Source organism: Balaenoptera acutorostrata, chromosome 11 (assembly GCF_949987535.1).
Source record: "Balaenoptera acutorostrata chromosome 11, mBalAcu1.1, whole genome shotgun sequence".
Lineage (NCBI taxonomy): Eukaryota > Metazoa > Chordata > Mammalia > Artiodactyla > Balaenopteridae > Balaenoptera > Balaenoptera acutorostrata.
Genome location: NC_080074.1, coordinates 42,800,793 through 42,819,203, shown reverse-complemented (window position 1 = coordinate 42,819,203; position 18,411 = coordinate 42,800,793). Strand labels below are relative to the sequence as shown.

The 18,411-nt window shown below is 33.9% G+C and overlaps 1 protein-coding gene across 3 annotated transcripts in view; it reads left to right on the top strand.

The window, feature by feature from the left end:
• The window catches only part of ZDHHC17 (zinc finger DHHC-type palmitoyltransferase 17), a 126,060-nt gene that overhangs the window by 46,005 nt on the left and 61,644 nt on the right, over window positions 1-18,411 (top strand). For all 3 annotated transcript variants that reach the window (XM_057556328.1, XM_057556326.1, XM_057556327.1), the window contains exons 6-8: window positions 3,094-3,158; window positions 3,813-3,975; window positions 11,394-11,519. In XM_057556328.1, coding sequence (XP_057412311.1) covers window positions 3,094-3,158; window positions 3,813-3,975; window positions 11,394-11,519 — 354 coding nt within the window. The remainder of the gene's footprint in view (window positions 1-3,093; window positions 3,159-3,812; window positions 3,976-11,393; window positions 11,520-18,411) is intronic.

The following is an 18,411-nucleotide window of genomic DNA, read 5'->3' as shown; positions in this document are numbered from 1 at the left end:
TGATCATGGAATTCCCATAACCTTTTGATCTGGGCTTGTTAATTCTTCCTAATAGAGAATACTCATACGTCCAGGCTGAACTTGGAAAAGAAGTACCAAGTTTTAAATCCCGACCCAAAGAAAGAAAAGGTTGAATTTCATTTTTCTTTTAGTACTCTAGAGATGTGGCATAATCTTACATTTTTTTTTTTTTTTTTTTTTAAATATTGACTATATATCCCTGTAACTTTTTTTTCCCCACACAGTTGCATTTTTTAATTAATTAATTTATTTATTTATTTATTTTTGGCTGTGTTGGGTCTTCGTTTCTGTGCGAGGACTTTCTCCAGTTGTGGCGAGCAGGGGCCACTCTTCATCGCGGTGCGCGGGCCTCTCACTGTCACGGCCTCTCTTGTTGCGGAGCACAGGCTCCAGACGCGCAGGCTCAGTAGTTGTGGCTCACGGGCCCAGTTGCTCCGCGGCATGTGGGATCTTCCCAGACCAGGGCTCGAACCTGCATCCCCTGCACTGGCAGGCAGATTCTCAACCACTGCACCACCAGGGAAGCCCAATCTTACATTTTTTATTTTACTTATTAAAATTTTAAATACTGTCACTTTTTTTTTAAAGAACTGATTTTTTTTTCTTTAATTATTTTTATTTTTATTTATTTATTTATTTATGACTGTGTTGGGTCTTCGTTTCTGTGCGAGGGCTTTCTCTAGTTGTGGCAAGCGGGGGCCACTCTTCATCGCGGTGCGTGGGCCTCTCACTATCGCGGCCTCTCTTGTTGTGGGGCACAGGCTCCAGACGCGCAGGCTCAGTAATTGTGGCTCACGGGCCTAGTTGCTCCGCGGCATATGGGATCCTCCCAGACCAGGGCTCGAACCCGTGTCCCCTGCACTGGCAGGCAGATTCTCAACCACTGCGCCACCAGGGAAGCCCCAATACTGTCACTTTTTAAAAAGGATATGAAAAGGCAACTAAAAAGGAAGAAGAAACTTAAACATAAGAATTTACATGTTTGTTTTAATTGGACATCAAATTTAGTTGAGCTTTCTTCAGACCAGGGCAGTGAAGGAAGTAAAATAAGTGACAGAACTTAACTCTCACATAAGAAACAAGGAAGTATGTCATTTCTTCAGAGAAGATTTTCTTTTAAGATTTTTATTGGAAAAAAATCAACATGTATAATGTAAATATTGAGTGAGGTTACATGAGATGTTCCCAACAACACGTAAAATAAATTTAGAAATAGATTTGTAGTGATAAGGCATAACATTCGACTACAGTTTTTATGAAAGAGACTAAAACTAATGATGTCCAAGGATATGTGTTGTCACTTGTCAATGTGGTGGTTCTCAGCATTTTTTCTGCCTCAGTACATTTGGATATTTGAGACATACTCCCATCAGTAAGAGTGGCTTACAGAGAACTGCTACACAGAGTTATGAAGTGTTTTATAGTGTACTCACTATAACTCTGTCCTCTCTCCACTGACTGGTAAATTAGATAACATAACTTGGATAAGATCTGCTGGTTTAATGTAATCCAGCAATGGGAGATGGGGAAGGGAAGAAGAGGAAACTTAATATTTATTGAATGTCTGTTATGTTCCAGGCTATGGAATTAGTTTGCTTTACACATATTATTCCATTTAATCCTCACAGGGGTTTTATGAAGCCATTATTTGTATTCAGATTTGTAGGTGGGAAAGCTGAGGTTCAGAGAATTAAAGTATTTTTGCCAATTTTATAGTTATTAAGTGGTAGAGCTAGGAATTCAAAATCATGTCTGTCTTATTCTAAAGCCCATGCCTTTCCCAAGCCTAGAAGAGTAGATAGATAAACATGTCTTTTCATTTAACAAATGTTTTTTGATTATCTACTCTTCTGGGCACTGAGAATACAAAGATGAATTTAAAATAATTTCTATCTTCAGAGAAGTCCTGTTCTAGTTAATGAGACAGGTGCCTCAGGCAGATTGGAGTGGATCAGGAGAAGGAATTTTAGGGAAGTGAAACTGATAGAATCCCTGATACATCAGCATGTCTTGAAAGGAGATTTAGGTAACTTGAGAAGAGTTTTGGTTGAACAGGTAGTAGTTTTAATTCTGATTTGCTAAAAAGAAAGAAAAAGAGAACTAAGCAAAAGGGAGAAAAAATGCAGTACCAAGGAAAGCAAAAAAGTTGGGTAGGAGAGGAAAGTAATCATGGTTTACTACATACTTTGTTGGGAATAGTATTCATATATATTTATAATAATGTAAATATCAAATATTTATAGAACCAGAATTACAATAGATCTTTTCAGAGGAAAGAGTAGGAAAGGTGCATATTTGTGATGGGACAGTGAGAAGAAAGAGAGAATTTGCCATTGTACATATTGAGGATATGTAAAATATGCATATTTAGGATAATGCCTAAAGCTGAAAAGTCAAAAAGTAGCAATTCAGGTATCTTATTTTAAAGATGTGGAAGTAAAGACCAAAGTAATGAGCTAAAAAAAGTGAAAATGGTAGGGAGTAAGACAGAGGATCGCTTTATTACCTTGCATTTTCACCACAAACTTTGTAGAATTAGTTAATTCTAAAAATATTTTTGTGTAGTGACATAGTGATAAAAAGCAAACAAACTTTTTTGAATCTGTTGAAGTTAATTGAATTTATTCTTTGTTTTAAAATGCCTAGGAATAAACAGGGTTTTATTATTCCCTCCTATCATGAATTAGTATAAATAAGTTTTTCAGAGACATAAGTCATTTATTTAATCGATCTTTTGTGGGTGAAAGATCAAGAGTATGTCAAGATCTTTAAATGAAAACATTGAAAGGCTGAGTGAAGCATCTTAAAAGGGAAAACGAGAAATAGAAGTTAATTAAATATTGAATATATACTTAATATATGTCAATTAGATACTTATATCCACATTAATTAAAATATTCAGTGGTAATAGTTTTATTTTAAAGTTAAGAAAGAAAAAGTTTCATAAATCACCCTTGATTGAGTGCTGTTATTATGTTGGCTTCTCCTGTGATGTGTAAATTATATTTTTCTCAGTAAATTTGGTAAGAACTTAGAAGTTTTTACTGTCTGACTTTCTTTTTACTATATCAGGATGTAGATATGATGGATCAGAATGGGATGACGCCTTTAATGTGGGCAGCTTATAGAACACATAGGTATGTAACCATTTATAAAATACTTATTCAGATAATTTTCAGCATAATAAAATGTAAAATAAGTGATGAGAAAAAGCAATTAATGTTATACTTACTAATATTTAAAATTCTTATAATGAGTACATAGTATATAACATAAATTACCTTTTTGGATGTTTTGAGTTTCTATGTTTACCTTTATGTTGGTAATTGTAGTATCCTTAAGGTATTCTTCTTTTAACAATTTCCAAGAATGGAAGATGTTACCTTCTTTTTAAAAAGTGACTCATTTTTATGTGATTTGCATATTGGCAAGTTTAACATACTAATTAGTAAGTTGCCTTAAATCATTTTTGGAACAATCTAGATTTAAATTTAAATTTTTAATTGTTTAATTATATAGATATTAATGGCATTAATCCCTAGGTGAAAAATAATAAATGTCAGGACGAAGTGTGCTCTCTCTTCAGAGTAGTTTAGGTTATATGGTGTTGCATGTATTTAATACTTCATATTAAGAATGTTGTCTCATAACTCATTATAAAGTTGTTGAAAATAGGTTAGAATAGAAGTGTTCCAAGATGGAATGCAGCCACAATCAGTTTAGTATCTGTAATGATTTCTATAATTGAAATTAGGGTTGTTGTTGTTGTTGTGTTTTTTTTTCCTTTTCAGTGTGGATCCAACTAGATTGCTTTTAACATTCAATGTTTCAGTTAACCTTGGTGACAAGTATCACAAAAACACTGCTCTGCATTGGGCAGTACTAGCAGGGAATACCACAGTCATTAGTCTTCTTCTGGAAGCTGGAGCTAATGTCGATGCCCAGAATATCAAGGTAAAACTAGCCTGTATTGATTGTGCTTTGTGAAATGTGGTTACCAAGATGGGAATTCCTTAATAAAACATAGGTTTTTTGACAGACTTTCAGAGGTGGAAGAAACTTCTCATTTAAGCTCAACCCTTTGCTTCCATGCAAGAATTTGTTTTGAAAGACTGATTTATTTACTTTCGTCTTTTTAGTATTGGAGTAATTTTCAGATTTTGGTGGCCTTTTCATTAGTGAATTCTTACTGACTTTTGGAAATTAAATTACATAATCTGTTTTTATAGCTGAATAGAATAGTTTTCTGGTTTCTTTAAGAAGATCATTGCAGAGAAGCACAAGTTTATATCACAAGTATGCATAATAACTTTTAGTAATTTTTTAACTTGGTCATTGATTGTCTCATTTTTTTAAAGGTCAAGACCTTTAAATTTGATAATCACCTTCATGATGTTTATAGGAGAACTCCTCTCCCCCAAATGTTGGACTAATCCAGGAAAAGTATACCAAAAAAGTATACAAAATTATCTAAGAGCAAAGCACAATTAACATTTACACTCTGAGCATTTAGAAATTTATAAACATTTTATGAATACCTGCAAGAAAATGCTATTGGTAGTCTTAAATTTTGGTTAACCATTCTCATTTTTAAAGCTTCAGGATCCACCATGTCTTCAGCAACAGACTCTTTCTGTGAAATGACTTAAAAGTTTTAAACATCATCTTTTAATAATGTGCATTCATAAATATCTTTGTGCCCGTTGACAAATTTTCTTTCATTTTGACTATAGACCGTAGTATTTTCTGAGTCATGCTTCTTAAATTTGTAAGGAATATGTGCTAATTAAATATGAAAGGAGTTCGAGTCATATAATAATCTAAAATGCCAATCAAAAAGTAGGTTATCTCCTGCTGGATCAGGGCATCTTTATGTTGCAATGAATAGTTCTTCCTCTATTTGATTACTCTAAGAAGAGAAGGTTAAACTACTAAAATAAAATAGTTTAAATTTATTTACGATTATAACCAATTTTTAGAAATGTCTAATTAGTTAAAAGTAAATATCAAATATCTTATTGGAAACTGTAAGAAATTGAGAAAACTATGTATTTTCTTTTTCTTTTTTTTAAATTTCAAGTCTTCGTGTCTTTACCCAAAGTGATCAGAATGGTCTAGTATCTGCTAGTAAATGTATGGAAAGAGGAAAGTCAACTTACCATAGTGCCTCACATGTGATGGGCCCTCTAAGTATTTGTTGACTGACTGAAGATTCGTGTAGTCTTGAGCTTTACCTCTAAGCTAGTTTTCATGACTATGCTAGCATACCTCTCTGCCACTTCTGAAATCGTAGAGAGAAATTTTTGCTTTTCCAAACATTTTTAAATAGGAAGTTCTGAAAAGTTCATAACACTGTGATTAGTAAATTAGGCTGACCCCATGGCCTAAAGTATAAGAAAGGAGGAGTTTGACTAAACCTGACCAATAGCCCCATGAGAAAAAATTAATGAGATGACCTTATGTTTTATTATCTGAATTGCTTTAGAGTGTTATTTTTTCATCTCTTAGCTACTAGATAGCCATTCCTAAAGTGAGTCATGCCCCAGGAATACATTTCCAGTATTTAGTGTTATATTTTTGAAAAAATAGAACCAATTTCACTACAGCAAATAGTGAGTCTCCATAGACTTCGCAAAAGTCATATAAATATATTGAAATTACATTTGTACCAAAGAATTATGACAAGATTACTACACAGTTTTGGAATTTTGAAACTAGTAGTGTATATTTTCAGAACATTTAAAAATATCTTTTCTTACCATATAAAATTTTAGATAACTTCTCTTCATTCATGAACTTTAAGTATTTGAGGTGTGGTTTGTAAGTTTAATGTCTTTTCAACTTGTACTCCACATTAACCATTGTATAAACTTTTGATTAGTCTTAGTAAAAGAAATAATCTATAATGAATTTCAACAGAAAGGTAATGGTAAGAATGGAGATAGTTGAACTGATTTAAATGGTTCAAACCTTGTATTTTTTAATGTTTTATAGGCTCAGCACATGAATTATTTGGTACCAAGATGGGATAAACTGGAATGCAGCTTCCTTAACTAGTACAGCTCATGTGACTACGTTCCAGAGTCTATTGTGTCAAATAATTGAGCTACTTATTGTACCTGTAGAACTTTTACTGAAACACATCTATTTTTTTTTTGGTTACTTTCTTTTTATTAATGTTTTAATTTTATCTGACTGTATCATCAAGGTTGGCCATTGACAAAAAGAAGTTATTTTAAATATAATTCCTTGCTAGCTCTGGAGTAACATTTTTTTTAAACTTTTTATGAGGTATAATTGGTATATAACATTATACAACTTTCAGGTGTACAACATAATGATTTGACATCTGTACACATTGCAAAATGACCAACAAGTCCAGTCAACATCCATCACCATACACAGTCACAAAATTTTCTTTTTTCTTGTGATGCAAACCCTCAAGCTTTGCTCTTAGCAACTTCTGAATATGCACTATAGTGTTATTATTATTTTTTTTTATAATTTTTTTTTTTTTTGGCTGCACTGGGTCTTAGTTATGGCGTGCGGGATCTTTGTTGCGGCATGCGGACTCTCTTAGTTGCGGCATGCGGACTCTCTTAGTTGCAGCATGCAGGCTTCTTAGTTGCGGTGTGTGGACTCTTAGTTGCGGTGTGCAGACTCTTAATTGTGGCATACGAACTCCTAGTTACGGCATGCGTGCGGGATCTAGTTTCCCGACCAGGGGTCGAACCGGGGCCCCCTGCATTGGGAGCATGGCGTCTTACCCACTGGACCACCAAGGAAGTACCTGCACCATAGTATTATTAACTATAGTTGCCATTATGTACATTACATCCTCGTGACTTATTTCTTTTAGAACTGGAAGTTTGTACCTTTGACCCCCTTCACTAATCTTCCTCACCCCCCACAGTGCACTGCCTACCTCTGACAATCACCAATCTGTTCTCTGTATTTATGAGCTTGAGTTTTGTTGTTGTTGTTGTTTGTTTATTTTTTTGTTTAGATTCCACATATAAGTGATATCATATGGTATTTGTTTTTCTCTGTTTGACTTATTTGGAGTGACATTGTTTTTAAAGGAAATAAAGTCTAAGGAGTTGCTTCAGTTGCTCAGGGAACATTTATACTTTCAGAGTAAAAATAATCTTTTTTAACCACACTGGTGAAAAAGTAGATTTTTGTTTAAAAATGTACTTTTAATGTAATTAAAAGGATGAAATAAGTATCAAATACCTTTTCTACTGGAATCTGGCTGATTCTTAATATACTGAAGTCTAGTCATCACCTTCTAGTGGAAACCATTCATTCTTTCAACAGATATTTGTTTAATGCTGGGGAGTCAGTGTTTAAGATAGATGAAGTCCCTATTCTGTCAGAACTTATACTGTATTGAGGAAATGGACAATAAGTAAATTAAAAACACATACACATAGGCAAATGTGGTCATGACGAGGGCTAAGGGGGTCACATCAGATGAGAGTGATTTGTGAATGCCTCTGAGATGACATTTGCTTTGAGACTTGTCTGATGAGGGATCAGTTATGCAAAGATACATGGGAAAAACCTTTCCACGTAGAACAGCGGTCCCCAACCTTTTTGGCACCAGGGAACAGTTTTGTGGAAGACAGTTTTTCCACGGACTGGGGTGGGGGGCAATAAATGTAATTCAAGTGCATTACGTTTATTGTGCACTTTATTTTTATTATTATTACATTGTAATATATGATGAAATAATTCTACAACTCACCATAATGCCGACAGGAGGCGGAGCTCGGGCGGTAATGCAAGCGATGGAGAGCGGCTGTAAATACAGATGAAACTTCACTTGCTTGCCTGCCGCTCACTACCTGCTGTGCGGCCCGGTTCCTAACAGGCCACAGACCAGGACTGGCCCGGGAGTTGGGGACCCCTGATGTAGAGGAACCTACAAATGCAAGTCCCAAGGCCAGGAATAAGCTTGCCATGTTAGAGGTGTAGAAATGACAGCTTTGACCAAGCAGTGAGACACTGAGAGAGAGAGAGACAGGTACAAGGCCATGATAAGGAACTTTAATTGTATTCTCAGTCATGAGAAATAGTTGGAAGGATTTATGTAGAATGGTTATATAATCTTTGTGTTTTTAATATTTTTTAAAAAATTACTTTGGAGAATGTATTGAAGAATTAAGAAAATGGAAGGGATAGATGAAGATCAGTTAGGCTTTCATAATAAATCAGGCAAGTGATGATGTTAGTTTAGCCTATGATTGTAGAAGTAGTGATGGAGTGAAATGAATGGATTTGGAAATGATAGTTTAGAGTAGAAAAGAAAAGGTAGATTAGAAATGAAGGTGAAAGAAAAAAACATCGATGACTTAGGTTTGGGTTTGAATAACTGAGTGTCTTGTGATATGTATTGAAGTTGTGAAGATGGAAGGAAACAGACTTTTTTGGGAGTGAAGGCAATAGAAATTGGTTCTGTTTTAGTCATATATAATTTGAGGTGGTGCGTTTTAGCTGTGTGAAATGTCAAGCTAATTAAGTAAACTTAATTTTGAAAGTGAAAAATTCATTAATAAAAAAAAAAAACCAACCTAGATTGTTTGTCCTAGAATTTGACAAAGTCGATTCATAGCTGTGTATTTTTCATTTTAAGTCTTGAGAAAGAAAGTCTGGTTGATAATCATAAATTGTACCAAGATGGAACCTGTAAATCTGGATATGGCTTTAATAGCTAGTAAACGTTACATTCTTCAAAGAATATGAAAAATTATACTTAGTTAATAATATTTATTGATTGGCCCTATTTCTTCTAAAACAGCTATTTGCTAAATAAAATTAAGCTTAAGTTTCTTAGAAATCTGTCGTTATATTAACTAGATATCCTTGTAAATTAGTTATTTGAGTAAGGGATTCAATTCTTTTAATATACAAACAAATGATTCTTTTATCAAAATAAGAACTTATTTTGCAGACAATAAATATTAAATGATAGGTGACTTTAAAATGACTACTTTGATCCTTAGAAGGATTAGGAATGGCCATAAGCCCTTGATTAGAGGTTCTCAATCTGGGACCCAGCAGTGGATTTTGGTTAAGGAGTGGGTCCATGGACTTCTGAAATTGTTGTAAATAAAGTATCAGCACTTTTCTGGGGAGAGAGTCAATGTCTTTTCATCAGACATGACTTAAATGAGTTCAAAAACCATGGCCCCAGATACTGGTTACATAGAATAAATTCAAGTCTTCTGAAGTAGTAACAGTGAGGAGGGGGAGTGATTTGGGATACTAAGACTTTAAGAAAAATGGCCTATGCAGTAATCCCTTTTCATGGTGGCATCTCATTTGTGAATTTAAAGACTATTTCACCCCCTTGCACATGTTTTTGGTTGATAAATTTAGATGAATTGAGTTTGGGGAGGGCAGTTAATCTGAGTGCTGCCTACGCATTTATGATTTTTCTTTCTAAAGTTATCAAAGGACATAATTTTTAGCTTGTGCAAAATATAAAATTACTGAGCTTTGTTAATATATTGAAAAACGCTTATATGGTTTCTTGAAAAGAGGTAAGAAACTATTTTCAGAAAATACCTCTTAAGTACCCCACCTAGATGGTCTCCAAGGAAGAATTTTCCTTAGTTTTAATAATGAAGTTCCACCTCACTTAGGCAAAAAGTGATCTTCCACCTGCCACCTTCCATAATGTGTATCACACCAAAACCCCTGAAGAATTTCTTTTATTACCAGTTAGTTACATAGTCTATAAATACTCCATGATTCATGTTATTACTGCTGTTGTTATTATCATTTACTATTTTGGCCGACACATGGAGTGTTCAAATATAGACTTGACTTGGAACCCTGGTTTTAGTATACTTCTTTAAATTAATTGCTTGTTTATTTTACCAGCTGAATAAAAGAACTGTATAAAAGTAGTCAGATGACTAGAGGAGTAGTTGAAAGATTGCTTAAAGCTCCCTCCATCTTTTTATCTAGGCAATCCTTAGGTGTCACATGGCCCTCTAGTGGAAGGGATGCTCAGCTGGACCGAGGCAACTGCAGGATATTCTCTGGGAGTTGTTACCCAAGGGATTGCTTTTATTCAGGTAATCTTTTAGTTTGGATTAATTAGCTGGTTCTGACAACCTAGGTGACATAGAATTTTGGAATAGGTAAGGAGATATTTTAAAACAAATATCCCTATTTGTGGAAGACTCACCTAGATTAGCCCATTTCTTATTAAATACTATTGATCTTTTTATTAAAGAATTGGTTAGGCTTTTTGTTTTTATTGTTGTGTTGTTATTGTTGTTGCTCTTGGTGGTAGTGGTGTGTTTATTTTGTTGTTTGGTTCTTATTATTTTTCAGTTTTTTTTTTTTAAATTAAATAAACTGTACTCCATACTTGATTAATAATTATCTCTCATAAGTAAGGAACCCAAGGCTCCTTATTTCTTTATTTTCATCCAGTTTTTTAAAATAAAATTTTAACATGTTTTTTCTTTTTTTAAAGTAATTTTCAATATTCATCCATAATTCTTGAAATTTTGGTGAACAAAATTATTAATTTTACTTTTCTCTTTAAGGAAGGAGATAAAGAGTGGAGAATATTAAATAGAATAAAAATGTAGGTATCTAACTTGCAAGAGGAGAAATAAGATTTTAAATTAATAAAGGCAAAAAGAAGCATAGATCTAGAATTGGGGACACATTTCTTGTTTCTTACTGCCTTTAAAACATTTTAGTTCTGTTATACTCTTTGGAATTCTTTTTCTTGCAGTTAAAGGGAGCTACAAGTCTATAGTGTAAGCTTAACCATTTTTTGTTACTACCCGTGTTCTCTTTGGAAATTTCTGGATGGGTGAATGAATTTAACATGATCAAGAATACCAATATAACAGTAGAAGTGGAAGTTGACTTTTCTTTTTCTTCCCTGTTCTTTTCTTCAGACTTTTTTCATCACTGAAATTAAACTGAGAGATTTCTGGCAGTTTGGTATTACAGCAGGATGGTTTGTAGCAATAACTATTACTAATGAAACCCTTAAAGAATATGAAGTAACTGGATAAACTTAATGGTAGCCTCTGATCCAGCAGGTGCTAAAATACCTACTTTTTGATTACTCTCTAAGTTAAAATGCAAGCAAATATAGAATCTATAGAATAAGAGGTGTAAATACATTTTCTGATTGAACCTTGAATGGGAACATATAAGTAATATATGATTTAGAGTCTTTTAGTAATTGACTTTGCCAAATGTAAAAACAATGTTAATGAACTAATACTGCAGTCAATTTATTTTTGTGGAAGTGCTTTAAAAGTTAGTAAACAAAATATTCTGCTTTTCCTTTCATTTTTTTTAACGTGAATTTCTTCTGCTTCTATTATCAGGGTGAATCAGCACTTGATTTGGCAAAGCAGAGAAAAAATGTGTGGATGATCAACCATTTGCAAGAGGCAAGGCAAGCAAAGGGATATGACAATCCATCTTTCCTTAGAAAGTTGAAAGCTGATAAGGTAAATTCATGACTGAAGATTTTCAATATATAGTCTTTTTAAGTACGATTCATAAGCATATTTTCTTAGCATGAATATTTACATTTACAGCCTTTAATCTTGGCATTGGCCAGTGTAATTTTTAAAACTTTATTTCACCCAAGTAAATAAAGGTAGATACCAAAGTTTAAGAAAGATGGTATATGTGAAATTGTTTAAATTTCCGTAGGCTACTAACATAAGCTTTAATGCATTACTTCAGCTGGCCTTTGTTAAGTAATAGAGAGATAATAAAAGTTTTTCCTGTTTAAGTGTATTTGTTAGTGTAGTAATAAATTGGGAAAAATCTTAGTCATATATATATATCTTTTTAAAAACTACTCACAACTCTAGCTATAGTTAATTTAAGCTTTTCATTCTTTTATAATATGTCATAACTTTTATTAGAGAGGGAGAAACTTATTATTCACTTCTCTTTAGAAAGTTCATTTTAGATCTTCCATAAAACCTTCAATTTTTAACTGTATGACTATTGGCTCAGTTGCCTAATTGTATGATTTCAAAACTAAGAACATTTTCCCGAAAGACAGGTCTGTATTTCTTAAAAATTTATTTCCATAAAAGGAAAAATTAGCTGACAGTTTTTTTGTATACCAAAATAATTGACAAGGTATTTGCTAACTGTCAGTAATCACAACTTGAATAGCATTAAGCCTTGGATATCATATATGTCCTATTTAGGCTGCTCTAGTGGTAATGCTGTTTGTATAAAGTTAACATTGATCTGTTACTAGAACAAAATAAGTTTTGGGTAAAGGGAAATAGACTTGAGAGCATGCCTCATTTATTTGTAAGAGTTCAGACTTCCTTAATGAGCTGAAAAGTTCACTGGTCCGTTACTTAGACTTCAGAAGAATTAGATTTATAGTTTATAAACTTGCCTATTTTCAGTCCCATATTTGAGACTAAGGAGCAGTTTTTGCATGTCATGTCAACTTTTCATTTCACTATTAGATATGATATTAAAAATAGTTAATTATTTATTTACTTTGATGTTGCTCTGTCCTCTAGAATTTAGAGCAGTTTTGCTCAACAGAGTAAAAAATGGCTAATTTCTCATAATAACTAGGCTACTAGTAAAAACGTCTTTTATTACTCTGGAAAATCCCATTGTCTTTATATGTTCATTTTGCTTAGTGTAAATATGCTAAAGGGTATTTTTTTTATGTATTGTCAGATGAAAATGACTTTGTAAATCCTAGATGTTTATTAATATATAAAGTTATTTATTATAGCAGTAATGAACTCTATATCAGGGTTATGTGTTCGGATATGGTTTCTTTTAAAAAGGTTGCCTCATTAAAAGTTTAGCACAATTTTATTAACATTTGTGTATATTATTGTGATCAGTTCAGAAATTGCGTATTCCTGGATTTTTGGGTTTTGTTTTTTTGCATTAGTAGCTTTAAATATATTATGCATTCTAAAAAGGTCACTAGATAAAAATATATGATGGATTGGGGCTTTGTGTAATTAAGTATTTGTGTAGACTGTTCTCTTTCCATCTCACATTAGAAAAATTTAAATTATGAACATGACTTGGTTTGCTAGTCTGTGAAGTATGTTCTGTATTTGAAACTAAACAAGAAAACACCCAGGACTCAATAGCTTTTTACTAAAAATAAGTCATCCCAAAAGGGAAAAAAAGATATTTTTGGACAGTGATAGTAGACAGATATGAAAGGAGTCTTGATTTTAGAAAACTATTTTAAAAGCTGTTTGATTTTTAAGATTAGAAGATTTTAGGCAGATTTATGGTTAAATAAGTGTTACTTGCTTATTAATGAGTTAGAAAGAAATCTCTAAATCAGTGTTTCTCAGAATTTAAAAACCCACAATCCCTTTTGTTAACAGTGGAAATCTCACAGGTATTAGTTTTTAATGTTGTTTATTGATTATGTGAGAATAAATCTGGGAAGATGGAGTAGATGTATTTTTTTCCCTATTCCTTCCTGCCAAGTACAACTAAAAAACCTGGACATTATGTACAAAACAAATATAGGAAGACTGAAGATGGAGAGAAGGTGGCAGAGCAGGTAGGGAGCTAAGGATCCAAAGAATGACATGGTGGTGAGTTCCCTGCATTTTCTTTTTTTGCCTCATATTTCCCAGAAGAGGAACTGACAAAGCCAACAACCCAGAATCATGAATGGTACAGACAAAAAACGCTCCCCAAAAATCTGCTTTTTAGCCAAAGGACCACAAAAGAGGCAGCTTATTTAGCAAGATAGAAACTTTTAGAAAATAACTTTCTACTACAGCCAAACACAACAGAAAAAAACATGGCTCCACCCTGCCTCACAACAGCAAAGGCCTAGACTTCCGCCCTTACCAGGCTATAATGATGTGCCCCAGCGTCTCTCCTGGGGTGGTGTCAGGGAAGGTGGAGTGGAGAGTTGGGACTTTCATCCCCACTGGCTGTTAATGAGGTCCCATCCCCTGCTGTTATCAGTGGAGACCACATAGAAAACAGTAATGAGGCACTTGTAACCCTCCCAGTCAAGGAGATACCAGTAGAGGTATAGTGGAGAGCTGAAAGTCCCACCTTTGCCTGTCCGTAATGAGGAAACCCCTCCTCAGGTGTCAGTGAAGGCCCCCTTGGGATCCTGGACTTTCACCTCACCTGCCAGTAATGAGAAGGTGTCTCACTTCCCTCCCCCTGCCTACATCAGAGGAATCCACATAAAAGAAAAGGTTTAAATAAGATCCAGTGTCTCATAATACCCAAAATGTCTAGGTTTCAAACAAAAACCACATATCAAACCAAGAATCGAGAAGATCTAACTGAATGAAAAGACGATCAGTAGATGCCAGTGTGATGACAGAGATGTTGGAATTATCTGACAGAAGAATTTAACAATCATCATAAAAAGCCTTTAGTGAATACTTATGAACATGCTTGAAACAACTGAAAAATAGAGTCTCAGCGAAGAAATAGAACTATAGAAATAGAATATAAAGAAGAACCAAATGGAAATTTTAAAACGGAAAATTATAATAGCCAAAATAAAAAAGAGTCAGTGGATGAGCTCAACAGCAGAAGAGAGGAGACAGAGGAAAGAATCAATGACCTTGAAGATAGACAATAAAAATTACCTGTTTTCAACAACAAAAGGAAATAAACTGAGAAAAACAAGCAAAACAGAACAGAACTTGAGGGACCTGTGGTTATACCAGAATATCTAACACTGATATGATTGGAGTACCAGAAGAAGAAAAGCGGGTGGAGCTGAAAAAGTACTCAAACATAGAATGGCCAAAAAACCCCCAAATTTGGCAAAAGACAGACCTGCAGATTAAAAGTGGAGCAAACCCTAAACAGAATAAACTCAAATCCAAACCAAACACATCATAGTCAAACTTCTGGAAACTAAAGACTAAGAAATAAAAATCTTGAAGTCCCCTTACCAGTAGGGGTAACATTATTCAAGAACACTGGATTTCTCATCAGAAACAGTAGAGGCAAAAGGAGTTGCCACATTTTCCAAGTGCTGGATGGAAAGAACTTTCAATCCAGAATCCTTTATCCAGTGAAAATATCTTTCAGGAATGAAGGAGAAGTCAACACATTTTCAGATAAAGGAAAAGTTAAGAGAATTTGTGGCCAGCAGACCTGCCCTAAAAAAATGGCTAAGAGAAGTTCTTTAGACAGGAGGAAAATGATAAAAGAAAGAATCTTGGAACATAAGATCATGGTAAGCAAAATTATGGGTAAATACAGTAGACTTTCCTTCTTATCCTATGTCTTCCAAATTATGTTTGACAGTTGAAGCAAAATTATAATACTGTTTGATGTGGATCTAAATATATGTAGAAAACATATTTGAGACTATTTATAATGTAAACAGGGGAGGGTAGAGGGACATTAATGGAGGTAAGGGTTCCACAGCTCACTTGAATTGGTAAAATGATGACACCAGTATACTGTGATGTTATATTTATATAATACTTAGAGTACCCACTAAAAAAGCTAATCAGAGACATATACTCAAAAACACCATGGATAAAATAAAATTCTAAAAAGCTTTTCAGTAACCCACAAGAAGTTAGGAAAAAGAAACCAGAAACAAAGACACAGAACAAACAAAAAAACAAAAAATAAAATTATAGATTTAAACCCTAACATATCAATAATTAGAGTAACTGTAAATGGTCTAAATATACCAATTAAAAGACAGATATTGGCAGTGTGGATTACAAAGTGTGACTCAACTATATGCTGTCTGTAAGAAACTCACTTCACATACAAGAATATTGGCAAGTTACTTATATGGGCAAGTAGCAGAATGGAAATGACATATGACACCAAAAGCAGGCGAAGACAGTACAGAAAGGAAAACTATAGGCATACCTCATTTTATTGCATTTCACAGATATTTCGTTTTTGTTTGTTTGTTTGTTTTTGCAAAGTGAAGGTTTGTGGCAGTCTGCATCTAGTAAGTCTTGTTGGTGCCGTCTTTCCAACAGCATTTGCTTACTTTGTGTCTCCATGTCACATTTTGGTAATTCTCCCAATATTTCAAACCCTCCACTAGCAAAAAGATTATGACTTGATGAAGGCTCAGATGATGGTTAGCATTTTTTTAGCAATAAAGTATTTTTTACTTAAAGTGTGTACAGTGTTTTTTTAGACATAATGCTATTGCATGCTTAATAGACTGCAGTATAGTGTAAACATAACTTTTTAAAATTGAAATGTAGTTGATGTCCAATATTATGTCAGTTTCAGATGTACTACATAGTGATTTCACATTTGTATACGTTATGAAATGATCACCACATTAAGTCTAGTAACCATTTGTCCCTATGCAAATTTATTACAATATTATTGACCATATTCCTTATGCTATATATTACATCCCATGGCTTATTTATTTTATAACTGGAAGTTTGTACCTCTTAATCCCCTTCATCTCTTTCACCCCCAACACCCTCCCCTCTGGCAACCACCTGTTCTTTGTATCTCTGAGTCTGTTTTTGGTTTGTTTGTTTGTTTTTTTTATTCCCCATATAAGTGAGACCATATGGTATTTGTCTTTCTCTGACTTATTTCACCTAGCATAATACCTCTCGATCCATTCATGTTGTCACAAATGGCAAGATTTCATTCTTTTTTATGGCTGAGTAATACCCCATTGTATGTATAGAATCACATTTTCTGTATCTATTCATCTCTATCAATGGGCATTTAAGTTGCTACCATATCATGGTTATTATAAATGATACTGCAGTGAACATTGAGGTGTATATATATTTTCTAATTAGTCTTTTTGTTTCTTTGGGTAAATACCCAGAAGTGAAATTGCTGGGTCATGTGTCAGTTCTATTTTTAATTTTTTGAGGACCCTCCATACTGTTTTCCAGAGTGCCTGTACCAATTTACAATTCTACCAGTAGTGCACAAGGATTCCCTTTTCTCCACATCCTTGCCAACATTTGTTATTTCTTGTCTTTTTTGATGATAGCCATTCCCACAGGTCTGAGGTGGTATCCTGTTTTGGTTTTGATTTGCATTTCCCTGATCAGTGATGTTGAGCATCTTTTCATATGTCTGTTGGCCATTTGTATATCTTCTTTGAAAAAATGTCTATTCCAGGTCCTCTGCCTACTTTATAATTGAGTTGTTTGTTTTTTTGATGTTGAGTTATATGAGTTCTTTGTATATTTTGGATATTAACCCCTTATCAGGTGTATCATATGCAGCTATCTTCTCCCATTCAGTGAGCTGCCCTTTTGGTTTGTTGTTGTTGTTGTAAGTTTCCTTTACTGTGGAAAACTTTTTTAGTTTCATGCCATCCCATTTGTTTACTTTCGGTTTTGTTTCCCTTGCTTGAAGAGACAGAGCCAAAAAAATATTGCTGAGACTGATGTCAAAGAGCATGTTGCCTGTTTTCTTCTAGGAGTTTTATGTTTCAGGTTTTACGTTCAAGTCTTTAATCCATTTTGAGTTTATTTTTGTGTGTGATGTGAGAAACTAGTCCAGTGTGGTTCTTTTACATGTAGCTGTCCAGTTTTCCCAACACCATTTAATGAAAAGGTTTTTTTCCCCTCATTTTATATTCTTGCTTCCTTTGTTGTAGATTAGTTGATCATATAAGCATGGGTTTATTTTGGGGCTCTCCATTCTGTTCCATTGATCTGTGTGTCTGTTTTTGTGCCAGTGCCATACTGTTTTGATTACTGTTAACTTTGCAGTATAGTTTGAAATCACAGAGTGTGATACTTCAGGTTTGTTCTTTCTCAAGATTGCTTTGGCTATTCAGGGTCTTTCGTGTTTCCATACAAATTGTAGAATTACTTGTTTTAGTTCTGTGAAAAATGCCGTTGGTATTTTGATAGGGACCACATTGAATCTGTAGATTGCCTTGGGTGGTGTGGTCATTTTAACAATATTAATTCTTCTGTGAGAATGGTATGTTTTACCATTTGTTGTGTCATCTTCAGTTTCTTTCATCTATGTCTTATAGTTTTCAGAGTACAAATCTTTTACCTCTTTGGTTAGATTTATTCCTAGGTATTGTATTCTTTTTGATGCACTTGTAAATGGGATTGTTTTCTTAATTTCTCTTTCTGATGGTTTGTTATTACAACAGAGTTTAGTTTATTAATTTTGTATCCTGCAACTGTACTGAATTCACTTATTCTAATAGTTTTTTGGTGGTGTCTTCAGGGTTTTCTGTATCTAGTGTCATGCCATCTGCAAACAGTGACAGTTTTACTTCTTCCTTTCCAATTTGGATTCCCTTTATTTCTTTTTCTTATCTCATTGCTGTGGCTAGGACTTCTAATACTGTGTTGAATAAAAGTAGAAGCGTGCGCATCCTTGTCTTTTTCCTGATCTTAAAGGAAATGC